This window comes from Delphinus delphis, chromosome 15 (genome assembly GCF_949987515.2).
Source record: "Delphinus delphis chromosome 15, mDelDel1.2, whole genome shotgun sequence".
NCBI classification, from domain to species: Eukaryota; Metazoa; Chordata; class Mammalia; order Artiodactyla; family Delphinidae; genus Delphinus; species Delphinus delphis.
In genome coordinates this window covers 50,177,840-50,193,011 of record NC_082697.1, presented here as the reverse complement: position 1 = coordinate 50,193,011, position 15,172 = coordinate 50,177,840, and the positions used below count along the sequence as shown (strand labels likewise).

At 52.5% G+C, this 15,172-nt stretch overlaps 2 protein-coding genes across 3 annotated transcripts in view; one reads left to right on the top strand and one right to left on the bottom strand.

The window, feature by feature from the left end:
• Positions 1 to 12,302, bottom strand: part of CRAMP1 (cramped chromatin regulator homolog 1) — a 68,021-nt gene extending 55,719 nt beyond the window's left edge. The window contains exons 1-2 of the mRNA XM_060031465.1: positions 12,076 to 12,302; positions 9,674 to 10,020 (exon numbers count right to left, since the gene is read on the bottom strand). Coding sequence (XP_059887448.1) covers positions 9,674 to 10,019 — 346 coding nt within the window. The 5' untranslated portion in view covers position 10,020; positions 12,076 to 12,302. The remainder of the gene's footprint in view (positions 1 to 9,673; positions 10,021 to 12,075) is intronic.
• A 1,685-nt stretch (positions 12,303 to 13,987) lies between these two features.
• Positions 13,988 to 15,172, top strand: part of IFT140 (intraflagellar transport 140) — a 70,182-nt gene continuing 68,997 nt past the window's right edge. Inside the window, exons 1-2 of one of the 2 annotated variants that reach the window (XM_060031460.1) lie at positions 13,988 to 14,056; positions 14,818 to 14,876. The gene's annotated coding sequence lies outside the window, so the exon portion shown is untranslated. Of the gene's footprint in view, positions 14,057 to 14,352; positions 14,474 to 14,734; positions 14,877 to 15,172 lie in introns of those variants that run through there. The other variant, XM_060031461.1, reaches the window with a different exon arrangement.

The following is a 15,172-nucleotide window of genomic DNA, read 5'->3' as shown; positions in this document are numbered from 1 at the left end:
AGATCCCACATGCCGCATAGTGCGGCCAAAAAAAAAGGTCTTAAAACTCCTTTTTCCTGATCACTTTCCACCAACAAAATCTGGTGTTCTGAGAGTGACCGACAACCCACAAATGCTCTTAAAGCATCAGTTCCTAATCTCAAGACAAGTCCTTGAAAAACCCGCCAAGAGGGGAGAGCACGTAAAGTACAGCATGGGGGCACCAAACGCCAGGCCGGGACTGAGAACTCTGTGCTCCCAGGAGAATGCAGGCAATAAACCAGAGGTAAAGGTCACAGATAACAATTTTACGACCTGACCCAAACCTCCCACCCATCTCAGTTCCTTCCTCTCAGAGGGAAGGGGAACTCCCCAGCATATCCCTGTGATAACCAGCATTCTCTTTTCACGGAACTGCAGGACCATCCAATGGTGAGAAATCTGCAAACTCTGAACAACGAGGGTGAAAAGAATATCATAAAAATAAAAGTACTTTAAAAAGGAAAAGCTAAACAAATACAGATTATTGTTAAATGCTTTCTTAATGAGATAATCGTGAACTTTTCCATAAAGATCCGCTTCTTTGTCAATCTGGTGGGGGCCCTGGACAGCCATGTGCACACTGGGGCTCAGGGCCACGTTTCCCTCACCCCCTTGACAGGGCTCTGCCTCCAAAGGGGATGAAAGACAATCATGAGAAATAAAAGAAATGAAAAAGTAAAAGTCCGTTATTCCACATATGTTTGCAAAGACTATCCCTGAAGAAACACAAGAGCAGGGGCTGCCTGGGGTATGGGGCAGGGGGTGTGGGGGGGAGTCAGTCTCCCCTCTTACACCTTGTTGTGTCTTTGTGCACTGTGGGTCCATGTAATTACATCAACATGAGTATCTGAAAACAGTTGATCCCATCAGTCAGCTATCAGAAAGCAGAATGTTTCATACATGCAGAAAAAACTACTCGGCTACATGGAATGCGTTTGACTCTCTCATGTGGAAAGGTGTATCAGGCTAGCAGTGAGCTACCTTCATAAAGCGACACGAGTGGGTAACAGAAATCACTGTTCATCAGAGCTGTAGTGCCCAATTAGACAGCCACTAACAAGGCTATTTAAATTTAAATACTAATTAAAATTAAATAAAATAAAAACCCCAGTTCCTCAGTCATACCAGTCTCATTTCTAGTAGTCAGTGTCCACATGTGGCCAGCTGCTCCTGTGCCGGACAGCACAGGACCTTACTATCACCGCAGAAAGTGCCACTGGCCAGCACTATATTTGAATGTTCAACCTTCACGGTCCTAAACACACTGTTACAGAATAAGACATAATCAGGTTTAAAGCGTTTCACGGCTGCTCCCTTCCCATCCCACAGGCACAACAGAACTGCACCTCAGGATCTCTGAGTTCCAGGGTGGGCAAAGGACGCACTGAACACGTGGTCTGACTTTGTCCATTCCTCACCAAACCAAACCAAACCCTGACCTAATTAATGAGCTTAGCACATCCGGAGATGTTTTCAACAGGTGTGGCAACTTAGAGCACATTTGCAGGGATAATCGGTTTCATTCCATTTCTAGTAGGTCAGAGACACTTTGTTATGAGCTGAAGACTGGGTTATGAGTGCTGTTTAAACTCCACTCTCGGGACTTCCCTGGTGGTCCAGTGGCTAAGAGTCCCTGCTCCCAATGCAGGGGGCCCAGGTTCGATCCCTGGTCAGGGAATTAGATCCTGCATGCTGAAACTAAGACCTGGCACAGCCAAGTAAATAAATATTTAATAAATAAATAAACTCCACTCTCAAAAGAAGTTCTGGTTGATTTGGAGCCCACAGTTCCTCATGTGTACTCATCTGAGGAAGGGCTGTCTGTCTACCTCTGCACCACCCACAACAAAGGATTTCAGTGTCATTCTCAACTTTTGACAAAACCCTCACTAAACTCTCTTTTTCCAAAACAATGGCAACTTGCTGACAGTCACAGCTCAGGTTTACCTTTGCCAGCTCACGCTGGTGTCAATATACTTGAAAGTAACACACACACATTGTTAAAAATTCTATAAGGCAAACGTCTTGCTGGCTTTTATGAAATTTCACTGTATTACAACACTGGTGACCTGAGACACGGAGGATGAACATTGAAGAAAAACAGAATGGAAGCGTCACTGAGCTGAAAAGGACCTAAGGGGTAGCACACAGAATACACCAAACCAGCAGATGTGAAAGAAGGTACAACAGCAAAAGTGGCTCCGTGGAGGCCCATGAGGCAGCCAACCACACTGCGGAGCAGCGAGCCACTCTCCCCCCGCCAGAGGTCAGCTGCACAGATGCTCAGCCTCTCCTGCTCTCATTTCAAAAACGGTATGTCCTCAGTAGAGGAAAATAAAGCAAAACGAACTTTCAGAAAAGAAAGCAAATCACCCTCAGGCAACCATTTCTAACATTTGATGCTAGTCATTCTAGACCCTGAATGATTTTTAAAAGTAAAGTAAAATCACAAAACTTTAGGAGGGAAGGAGAACATGGCACCTGGTACATCCCTGAAATTTCAGATAAGGAAGAGAAGAGAGAGGCATCACCGCTTTACCTCAGGCTCCTTCAAGGGCCGCAGCTCAAGCAGAAAAAAAACCAGGAAGCAGGATCAGAGACACTGGTAGAACGAGATGGTGACCCAGGAAAAGTTCAGACAAAAACAGTGATGACCGAAGGGGTAAGACAGAGAAGCAAGCAAAGAGGACAGAAGCAGCAGGAAGGTAAGGGGGGGAGACAATTTTGAACAAGACTGAGTGGGCGTGGGGGCTCTCCCTGGGGGTGGGAGTGGGTGTGTGCCCAGCCAAAAGCACAGGGCCGAAGTCAACACTCTACCTGTGTCTGTGTTTCTGAGGCCATAAAGAGGGTTAGCGAGAGTCTGCACCGTGAGACGTCAGTATCCGAGGAACCAGAAGAGAAACGATGCACAAGAATGGGAGCCCCGCAGCGAGCTCTGTGAAAGCAGGAAGAGCCACACCAGGCATCACACAGCAAAGGCTCAGTGAGAGCTTGGGAACTGACGCGGCACAGGCTGGGGGCTCCACAGCTTGCCCTGCCCCTCGCCCACCCAGGCCCCTGGGACCCAGTGCCTTCCCTCATAACCCACTTCAAGCCACAGTCCTCTAGCCGCTCAGGGGCCACCTGGCTTCTCCCCTTTCCCGTTTCTGCTGCCACTTTCCCAGGCCAGCTCCACACCACCTCTGAGCAAGATGATTCTAACAACCCCCTCTCTGGTCTCCCAGACCACCAACCCCGCCGCAGCCACTCTCCAGGGCTCACATTTGAGGGACACAGACGCATGGCCTCGGTCCACCTTTTCCACTGCCCATCCATCCATCCACTCCGGACAAGCTAGACTGCCCGCCCTCCTCCACATGCACCCTCCCAACACCTGAGCAGCAGAGAACCACCCATCTGCCCGCCAGGGAAGCCCAGACACAGGTGGAGCAGCCTACCCAACACATTGCCACCCTGCCACCGTGCCCGCGGGCCTGGATGTGAGGGACACAGAGGTGCACAGCCCCATGGAGCACGTCCAAACGCCTGCTCCCTTCCGTCCCCATGGTGTGCAGTCACCTCTTTTCAGGACGGCGAAACGGAGGCTCTGAAGGCGGGAAAGCCGTACAGTCCCTGGGCAGCAGGAGCCAAACCAGAGCCCCGGACTCACACTCCAGACCTGGGCATTGTCCTCCTGGGACACATGACATCGTGGTGGCTGCCACCGTGTCAAGGCTGCTTTGGTATTTATGACACCAGAGCCACAAAAGTCAGAAGCTAGAGGGAACTTGATCTCAACGTCCCCCTCAGTCTGTGACAGATGAGGAAATAGGTTCAATGACTGCCTGGTGCCACCAGCCAGGGAGTGGCAGGGCTCAAGACTCCGGAGGATGCTGTGACTTAACTAGGGGAGACGCAGAGGATGTAGTCACAGTCCATCACAGCATACAATCCCGTCCTGAGCCTTCCTCTGGAGCTTGCCGAACTTCTTTCCAAGCGATATATCAAAATCCCAGAGGGACGGAAAACCCGCCGAACTCAAGGGCGTCAGAAATGTCCATCCCAGCAGGAGGGGACACACGGGCCTCCCTGACCGGCTCCACCTGCTCTAGACTAGAAGGGCATTCCTGGTGTCTTTGTGGCCACCCGCCCCTGCCCCCACCCCAGCTCGGGGCACCTCCTGGCGCAGCAGAGAGCACAGCCCGGGAGGGGCGGCACACACCATGTGGTCCCAACACGGCCCCCTCAGGTCGCGGTCAGTCCAGACGGGAGGTGCGATGCCAAGGCTCCCAGAGGTGCTTCCGTGCCTCTCATAACACACACATCCGTGTCACATGCTGAACAGCCAGACGTGGCTCAGGGGACACCCTCCCTACCAGGGCCACGCAGAGGGGAAGACGTCAAGCAAGCCAATTCCCAGTCAGAGTGTCACCCAACAGACAAATCCAAATGCCTCCCCTGGGCCTGCTGCTGCCCCGAGAGCTGCGGGCCTCCCACAAGGATCCCTCCTGGGCATTAGTCGCTCCATCTGTCTCTAGGGCCCGTCCCGGGTCCCCCTCAGCGCCCTCCACATGCAGACCAGGGCCAGCCACCCTCCAAGACTTCTTGTTCCTCCTGCAAACGAATGAGAAAAACACAACTACAATCCCTGTGTTCCTACTAAAACATATGCCCTCCTCATCGAATACTATGATGGTTTCCTAATGTTTCTGTAGGTAATTCTTGATCTCCCACCCAAACCACAGACGCCAGGAACGTCGTCTTCTCCCAGCATTTCACACGTGGTTCTTCAGTGGTAAGAACACTGCCATTACTTGATGTGATAAACTGCACACCACCATCCAGGACAAAGCTGTTTTTCACATTTGTGACTCTGCTATCTGAAATCACCCCTCTGCTATCCTTGTATCTTTGTATCACCAAAACAAGACACAACGTACTACATGAAATGAAAATCCTGAAATATGTATGGTTGGCAGGCACAAGACAATTCCAGACGTTCACGAGACACCATGGAAACAACACTGCTGTTGACACTAAAAGTCAAGGAAGTACTTGAAAATTAGCTCAGCCTTCAAACCAAAACGCAACTGTTACCTTACCTACTTGTCCATACTATCTATTCACATCTTTGATGTGAAGCAAATGCCATCTGTACAACTCTGAACTGAATCATTCACCCAGAACCTCTGGTTTACAGGTATTTTCCTCTCTGTCCTGCACGGCTACATCATGGTCTCTGAAGTGGCCTGGGCCACAGGTCTCCTGACCTACTGTGACCGGGGCGGGGGGGGGGGGGGCCTGTGTCACACAACAGGACCACGTGTCATGGTTGTTATGTATTCCCCATACGTAGCATCACATGAGGAGTGTGGTGTGTACTGGACAGAGGTGGGAGAATGTCCTAGCTTCCCTCCTCTTCTCCCAACAAGGTTTGAGGGCTTTCACAGAGCTTGACGTCCCCACCCAGGTGGGACACTGGGATGACAGTCGTCATGTACTGGATCAGACTGGGCACAAGAACCACAGAGCTCCAGCCTTGGTGGTTTCGAGAGGGTCAGATGTGTCCCCCTGCCCTCAGAGGGTACAGGAAGCAGGGACTTCACCCAGCCGCCCAGGCCTGGCCCAAGTGCCTGGTGAGGGAGGACAAGAGTGACCGCAGTGCAGACTGTAGGTGAAGCCACACCAAGCCCGGGGCCTCCGAGAGGCAAGGGCTAAGCAGAGCCCGCCAGGGAGACAACTGCCCTGACTTCGGGCACCCCAGGACCCCAGTCATCCTGCACGGCAGACTCCTTCGCCCCTGAATTAAGTGCAGCTTCAGCCGCTGGCATACCGGACCCACTTTGAAAGTAAGGAACCTGAAGTTCAGGCAGGTTGAGCACCTCTCTGCTGCCCCCAGCTGAACTGGACACAGGGGCTCTGGGTGGGGAAACCGGGTCTCCTGACTGCTGGCTCACCCTTCTTCCCTAAAGGACAACCTTCTCCCAAAGGTCGACCGCCTCGGGGTGAGGTACCTCATAAGATGTCTTTTAAAAACACCTAGAAGCTACAGGCAGGCCCCAGATTATGAAAAATATACTTTCTGTACACTGATTCACTGATTCTTAAGCACAAGCACAGTAAAGCCAGGTGACACCACCCGACTGTGGAGACGGTGCATCTTAGGACTGGCTCCCCTGACTCTGTGGAACAAAGTACCTGGGTGGGGGAGGGAAACGGACAGCAATGGAAACGGAGGGTCTGACTCTGCCTCCACCTCAGGCATCCCCTCAGCCCAACTGTCCTGCCAGGGCAGCAACTTCAGGGCATTCCTGGGACCTCTACCCCCTACCTCCCGACAGGTGACCTCCTCCCACCCTGTCCACCTGTTCAAACTCAGCCTGCAGCTCCCCTGACCTCGCAGCCAGGCACATTTTCCCTAAGAGAAGCCTGTTACTCAGCCATGCAGGGCTTCACAGCATTATTTATTGCGGTGAGGCAGGCACTAGCATTATCCCCATTTATAGACCGAGAAATTGAGACGCACTAGTTCACCCAGAATCATCCAGATTGTGAACTGGCGAAACGGGGAAGGGCATGAGGGCTGTTTCCTGGCCCGTGTTTCCAAAGACTGTGAATCCAGTCTCAAGTGTGCCCTCAGGCCACTCTGGGCACATGGTAGGGCCAGAGGAGCATTTATTTTGGTATCAAGCAGATCCACTGGTTTCTGATCTGCAGCTTACCTTCTGTCTAGCTAAGCGCGCTGTTTGAACAACAAACCCCAGTGTCTGCACACATTTAAAAGCTAAGCAACAAAAATGCAAGATGCTTGGTGCACTGGCACTAAACCATTGCTACTTTCCCTTTACCAACTCAAAAAAAATTTAATTCAGACATGTACTACAAAAAAATTTATTTTTTACTGAAGTTGGCAAGAGTCTATTCTTATAAAAAAAGAAAAGACATATTTGTGTGGAGAGAAGCCAAATGAGAACTTCCTTTCCTCCACAAGCCTTTTCCTCCCAAACCCACAGCAAAGTTCTCCATCCATTAAAATTGAAACTGGAAAGCGGTAAGTAATCAGCCAAAGGGACCTCCCACAGCTAGGCTGTGATTATTTCTCAAATATAATGGAAATTTTATTTTTCTGAAGTGAAAAAACTGTAAAATGCCAGTACTGTTCACTCCCTTACTGGTCCATGCTCATCACTCCAGGTGGAGATTTCCATGGTCGGTAAGACAAATAGCTCCTCCAAGAATCCTTTCCAAAGGTTACGGGCATGCTGTCACAACTGACCTTCTTTCTGCCTGTTAAGGGGGCCGTGAGGGAAGCAGAGGTTGCCCTGAGGCAGGAAGGGGGATGTCCTGGGCGTGGTAAGTGCATCCAAAGGAAGCTCAGGGCACATCCCAGAGGAGGCCTCACTAGAAAGCTCAAGGCCAGAAGCAGGCCGAGAAGTTCTGTGAAGCAGAGGAAACATGCTTTCTACTCCTCTCCTAAATGCCACCATTACAGTTTAGCTTTATTATTCACTTAAACAAACATCTGCTTGCTAAAATAGGAAAATGCATAAGTCACAAGAAGCACAAATTCTAACAACTCTCCATTTTACTAGTGGAAAGTGGATTGCTGCTCCAAGCCACACCTTGGGCAAGAACCAAGAACAGATCTGACACAAGGCTAACCCAGGAAACCTTCTCCATCCGAGCCACACTCAAGTATGCAAACGAAAGCAAACTTCTCCTCACCTGACTGCCAAAATTCTAACTGAAGTTTCAGCATCACTTGACCTCACATACAGGTAGTCATTTACAGGGGACAGAGCACTTTCACGCCAGCGCCTCGTTTCATTTTAGCAGCCACACGTGGAGAGAGTGGAGCAGTCAGTCCCTGCTGTTCCTCCTTTCACAGGTGAGGATGCCTCTCCAACAGAAAAGCAGGCTTGAAGTCAAGCAAGCAGACCAAGGTCAGAGGACCAGAGGAATGAGGCCAAGAACTTGATTGGGCACCAGAGCCAGGGCTTCTGAAGCCACAAACAAACCCTCGAAGGAACCACAGCAGCTCACACATAATAACTTACACATATCTGTAACTGGGAACGAAAACCTATTTTTTTACAAAACAAAGCCAATAAAACAAATTAACATTTCCCTAATTGATCAGCAACTTTCACACCAAAATAAGCTTCTATGAGGCAAGTTTTGACTTCTGAAACATACAGAATGACCTTATACGTACATCTTCAAGTAAGTATACTTACATCAAAAGTCTACCAAAAAACCAAGTAAGGCCATGATTTCAAAGGCCAGTCCTCCTCAGCTGAGGAGGCAGAAGCAGCAAGTCTAACTGCACACATTTGGCCCAGATCTCCAAAATGGGCCCTCCATTAGCGCCTGAGGTATTTCCTTCTTAAAATTATCAGGACCACGTAGTAAATTTAAATTGCCATTTCCCAAGGAGCTAACTGACAGTTTTTTCATGCAGAACTCACTAGAAAATGGTGTTACATTTGCTACCTATAAAAATGCTGCAAACGTGGCCTGAAACAAAAGGGATGTTAAGAACAATTCACTTGGACTTCCCTGGTGGCGCCGTGGTTAAAAATCCGCCTGCCAATGCAGGGGACACAGGTTCGATCCCTGGTCCGGGAAGACCCCACATGCCACAGAGCAACTAAGCCTGTGCACCACAACTACTGAGCATGTGCTCTAGAGACTGCGTGCCACAACTACTGAGCCTGCGTGCCACAACTACTGAAGCCCGTGCACCTAGAGCCTGCGCTCCACAACAAGAGAAGCCACCGCAATGAGAAGCCCGCACACCGCAACGAAAAGTAGCCCCCACTCGCCGCAACTACAGAAAGCCCGTGCACAGCAAGGAAGACCTAACACAGCCAAAAATAAATAACCAAATTTATTAAAAAAAAAAAATTCACTTGTACAATTAACAAAAAACAGAATGCTAAAATATAAATAGACACAAGCTGAAAACAATGGGGAACTGGCAGATCGGGAACAAAAAAGCCGTAATATTCTCAACAACCTGAGAATACCACGACAAATACTGTAGACTGTTACTCATTTACATCAGGCCACAGATGTTTTCACCACTTACTACACCAGGGGAGATGTTTTCATGGCACCCAAGGAAACCTTAGTTGAAACTCAAAGGCCACATCTTGATGCCCTTAAAATTTTCAAGCCTAGCATACTTGAAGTGGAGGGTGATGAGCCCAAGTCAGACCCTTCGGATCACTCATTTTCGGCTTATCAATCTTTCCCCAAATGAGTTTCAAAAGCCCATTTCTTTGTTGTATTTCCACACATCTGAGTCTGGGGAAGAGACACAGCACGTATTTTCTCAATCTATTTCTAAACTATTGTCTGCTGTTTAAAATAACCTACCATATAAATCATCAAGGAGCCTTTGGGGGGAAAAAACCCAACCTTCAGAAATCTATTGTGTTTGCCCAGAGAAGGAATACTTACTGCCTCTTAACATAGTTTAAATACAGAAAGAGTCTCTTTGGAGGAGGAAAGAGTCATGTCCCCCTGCAAAGTGCCACCTAAAGTGTGGGTGCTGGACAAATGTGGGAGCAGGAGCTGGGTGGAGGCAGGGAGGCGGGGAGGGAAGGGTCCCTTCTCCACCCCCGGGGAGCGCAGGGCACACCCTGAAAGGGGCTGGGGTCCCCCGTACCTTTTCCGCGGGGCCCTGAGCTGCCCGCGCTGCTGCTCCCCCCGGCGCAGGACGAGTCCTTCCTGAGCCTCTTGCTTTGCGGCCTCACGCTGGACCTGAGGAAGTGGTGCTGGTCCTGGGGGCAGGCGGGCGGCGGGGACGGGGCCTGCGGGCCGCCCGAGGGGGCCTGGGGGCCGTCGCCGCCGTCCCGGGGGGTCTTGCCGTCCCTCTTTGTGCCACCGCTCTCCTCGGCCGCGTCCCCGCTGCCGGGCCCCTCTCCTTCCAGCGAGTCCTCATCGGCCGACCTCTTGCCCAGCCTCTTGAGCCCTTCCTCCCCGCCGCCGCCGTCTCCCAACTTCACTGTCATCCTGGCCGGGGAGGGGAAGAGGGGACCCCGGTGAGGCGCGCGGCCCGCAGCCTGCGAGAAGTTTAGCCGCACCGATCCCCTCTCAACATGGCCGCCGTTGTTTGTTCCAGATCCCCTCCCGCGGCCCGCCCGCCCCAGCCCGGCCAGCCGGGCCTGAGCCGCCGCCCGCCCGACCCCAGCCCGGACCCCCGCGCGCCCGCCCGCCCGACGTCCAGGAAACGGCGGCCGGCGGCGAGGAGGCGGCGGGGCGGCAGCTGGGCGGCCGCACCCGGACGGCCCTGCCCGTGCGGCGCCCCGGCCCGGGGTCGGGAAGGGGGCATGTGGCCCGGGCTGGGGTCCCGGGGTCCCGGAGCCACCTACCCAGCGGGCCCACGGCTCATGGCCTGCGCGCTGGGCAGCCCGCGCGCCGGCCTCGCTCCCAGCGCTGCCTGGGCCGGCCTGGCCTCCGCGCCCGCGTCCCCCGACCCCACCCCTCCCCGCCCCCCAAAACGCACAGGACTCCGGGCCCGCGCACCTGCCCCGCAAGCCTGCCCCCAAAGTTAGCCCCGGAGCGGGGTCGAGGGGCCCGGATCGACCCCGGCAGGGGAGAGGCGCGGGCTCGCCTGCGTGCACAGGGAACTCCATGGTGGCCCGCGGCTGCCGGTCCGCCTGCTTATTTTAAAACAGACATAAAGAATAATAAGCTCGGGGTTTCTGGGAATCTTGCTTCGGAGGGTGGGATATGTGTGCTGCTGCGGGATTTACGAATTGAAAATGCTTTTGCAACAAAGGAGCCTGTTGCATGGAACAGGTTGGAGCCACCTATGAAAGTGACAGCACAGTTATGTCCAGGTAAGAATGGATAAAAGAGAATTGTGTTAAAACTCTCGGTAACCATGAATAAAAATCTCGCATTAACTTTGCTACCCTCTGTTGTGAGCAATGTCAACAACAAAATGTGACAACTCTAAAATGTGGACCAAAAAGCAGATCCACTCAGTTTATGCAAAGAGAATCAGACACTATCAATATTGTAAACCCAGAAATAGTAATGTGTACATGCGATGAAGCAAGAAAGATCAACAGGTGTTGACACTATGCCCAAACTCTGTTTGACATGCTCAACACGACTGCTGAGAATGGGAACATTTTCATTTAAAAGGAAAATGAGAGCAAGACATCAAGGCCAACAATGAAATACATTAACAGGAGTAAGGACCTTTCAAAGAAAGATTTAGAAATGATTAAAATCATGACAATATCTGCTACTGCTCTTAAGTATTATGCCTCAAAACTATCTGTTACAGCATTCATCTGTTGAAATTGATGTCATAAATCATCTGAATTCATACCAGTTTAAAAAAAAAACCTGCCAAAAATAGAACTATACAAGACAGATACTACCCAAACTTAAAGGACTTCATGGCATAGGACATTTCACTATTCACTTATCCTATCCATTTCTGCTTAAGAAACCTGAAAATATCCTAAAGGGCCTTCCTCTGGGTTATAATGTGGAAAACCCTATCCCCAGGGACCTATCATCCCAAAGCTACCCACATAACCCAGGACCCGGTCAAAGGTTACATCAGCTGCAACAGAATAAACTTGCCCGTTCGCCAGGTTGAATATTGGAAGACACTAAACTGAATACAAAAGGACGTTGCTTTTCAGAATTAAAAAGATATTAACACATTTCAGTTTTCCCTGAAGGGAAAAAGAAAACATGGAGATGGAATCCTTTTACCCAATACCTCCAACCTTACTTCCTGACAGTGCACAGAGGTGGGATCACCTCAAACCCAATCCCGGCTGGGCAGCATTTGCCACATTTCGGGAAAGGAAAAGCAAAACCTTCCCTCTCCGGCGGATTTCTGGCTGCACACAAAGAGCGCTGTCAACGCAACACTTGTGAGTCCGGGCTCCCGCGAGCCGCCCCGACAAAGCACCGCGTAGTAACCACCGCCGCCAGGGCTTAGGCAACTTCTCCCTCAGCCCCGCTCCGGCTGGGATCCGGGCCTCGCCGTGACGGCCGGTCGGGGTGGCCCACCCCACCCGAGCCCCAGCCTGCCGTCACCTTTTTCATCAAAGCCTCGCAGCAGCCAGGCTTCCCGGGTCCCCCGGGGTCCTGTCGGGCAGCCCCGGCTCCCGAGCGCCGGCTGCTGAGAGGCCGCAACGCCGGTGTGGTCCTCCCGCCTTGGAAGAAGTCGCCGAGCGGCCCTCGCCCCGGCACGTCCCCTCCGCTGCCGGCGTGTGGCTGACGGGGTTGCGAGCCCCGGTGCTGCGGCCGCTCAGCCTCCCAGAGGCCCGGCCCGCGGCGTACAGGAGCAGTTCCGGCTACGGCGGCCGGCGAAGTCCGCGGGACCGACACGCGGGGCGGGGCCGGAGCGGCGGGAGCGCGGGCCGGGGCGGGGCGACGCGCGCGGGACCGAGCACGCCGAGGTTTCCAGCGGGCGCGCCCCCTCAGGGGCGCTCCCATTGGTCGGCGGCGGGAACGCGCGCTTGCACGCACGGACGCTGGGCGGGGGCGGAGGGCGGGCCCGCAAAGTGGGTAATGTTGTGACGCCAGTCTCGCAGCAGTGCGGACTGGTACGTCTCTCCGGATTGGTGAATAGACAGCCAATAGAGTGAGAGCCTAGGCTGTGATTGGCCCGGGCCGTGTTGACGGATGCGTGAGAAGAAAACGCCGCCTGAGCTCTGAGTCTTGAATCCGGCGCGAACGGGGTTTTTAACGAAAAAGTGTAAAAGTGTAACTGAGGCAGATAAACACACCCTTTATTGAGTTGAGTGCATACTTTTCAAGTTCCTTAGCGTTGCGGCTGGTGCTGGGCATTTAGGTTGTTTCTCTTCGTTTCGGCGATAAAGGAGTGTTTTAAATTCTAGTGTTTATGACCCCTGATAAGAGCGATGGTGTTTAAGGGTACAAACTTGTAAGGCGTAGTATCTAATGCACAGTATAATGGATACAGACAATAATATTGTACTATATGTAATGTGATAAATATCTCTACATGCTAATCATATAATATACAAATGTATCAAAGCAACGTTCTGTATACCTTAAACTTACGCAATGTTAAATGTCAAATTTATTCAATAAAATTCTAGTGTTTATGAAAATTTTTTTTTTTAAATAGAATTTTCCTTGTATGTGTGTGATCCAGCGCCTAGCTCCTCCTATTAGGTAGTACCTACATTTTCCTATTTTTTTTATTTAACAATGTGGACCTTTTTGCTATAGTAAGTTTTTTAAATGAATGACATTACTTCTTTTTTTTCCAAAATTAGTTTAACCCACCAGACCGTTAGGCCAGGGCAGCACGTTGCTAATGCCTTAGGGAATGCAGTCTGCCTCCAGGGTTAGAAACCAGGTTAGTTTCTAACCGGATGAACTCGTATCGTTGGCTACTATTTTCTCTCCAATGGCGTCCATAAGGCCCCCAAAGCACTGAGCGCATGTCATAAGTTAACAGCTTCAAGGAACCATATTGAATCAACTGGCTTTACTCATAAATTCTCTTGAACGACACCCTCCTCGAAACAAAGCAGACAAAGCAGAGTCTAGCAAACCTTTTAGGGTCCAAAAGACCCAGCAATAAGATTAACGAGAGAGGAAAGAATCTTAAAGATGGCGTTCCGTCTCTTTCCCAGTCTCTCTGCTGCCTTCCTCCACCTGACCTACGCGGTTGGAAACGTAACTACAGGAGCGGGTCCCCAACCGGCCGTGTATTCCTATCACATCTAGAATTTATCAGCTTCCCTTCTCTGCTTAGAAAGGCATATCTGGCCTCTTGACCCCCCTCTAGAGCTAGCTTTTTTAAGTCTAGACAGCGGCTGCGAAGGGTGTAAATTGCCCTGCAGCACCGCGGAGCTCGCCACCCGCTGGAGGAATCCTGCCCTCGGCTCCGCACGAACATTCCCGATCGTCTTCGGCTCTTTCCGGCCTCTCGTGGAGTTTCGGGCTGCCTCGGCGTCCGCTAGCTCAGCTTCGGCTGTATCCGCCTTGGGCTCGCAGCCGTTGTCCCGGTAACGCGCGGCGGCGCTGCGACCAAACCAAGGTGAGTGCGGTCCCCGGCCCCGGGCCCAGGAGCAGAGGGTCTGGGGGCCGGGAGCCGGGGAGGAGGGCGACGACGAGGCGGGGCCGGGGAGGGGCTCGGGAGGCCGGGGCGGCTCGCGGTGTCGGGCGGTTCCGGGGGCCCGGAGCCTGGGGCCGGGAGGAGGGCAACGTCGAAGTGCGCGGGACTTCCTTCGCGCGGCCTCCCGGATTATTTTCGTCCAGAAATCCTGCTTGGGCCGAGCGCCCGAGCGCGTGGCTGGTCAGGCTGAGGCTTCGGGGTGCGGGGCGGGCGTCCGAACGGTCAGCGCGAGACAAGGGCCACCTCCGGCGCAGACAGGTCTGACTGAGGGCCGCGTGGCTACTTGAGGCACGGGGGAGCTGACCCGGTGGCGAGGAGGCGGTGCCGGAGGCGCTCGCGGTAACGCTGGGCCTGGGAGGGAATCAGAAAACCACCTTTCTGCGCTGTCAGTACTGCGGCCCGGGGAACCGCACGCATGGTCCAAACCAGAGATGGCGTTCCTTCTTGTCCATGGGATGCAGCTATGACCCTGCACTGCCGAGGCCCCGGGGGCTGTGGTGGGGGCGGTGGTGAGGCTTTTCGGGGTGGCCCCTAGTGCCTGCCCCTACACCTCTCCACTCTGCCGCCATTGCCTCTAAGTCCTCTGGTTCCCTCCCGCAGCATCTCCAAGCAGTAATGCAACTGAAGTTATCCTTAGTACCACGAGCCGCGCAGTTGAAAGACCGTAACATTTTCTTTCCCAGAAGGTGGTTTAACGGAGGCGTAAAGACCTTGCACCGCTGGAGGTGAGAGGATCAAATCGGTGAGAATAAATGAAATTTTTTTCTTTCCCCCAAAATTTATATATTGCCAAATCGCCTTATGTTCTAGAGACCCTGAGGTTTTTTTTTTGGTTTTTTTGTTTGTTTGTTTTTGTTTTTGCGGTACGCGGACCTCTCACTGTTGTGGCCTCTCCCGTTGCGGAGCACAGGCTCCGGACGCGCAGGCTCAGCGGCCATGGCTCACGGGCCCAGCCGCTCCGCGGCATGTGGGATCTTCCCGGACCGGGGCACGAACCCGTGTCCCCTGCATCGGCAGGCGGACTCTCAACCGCTGCGC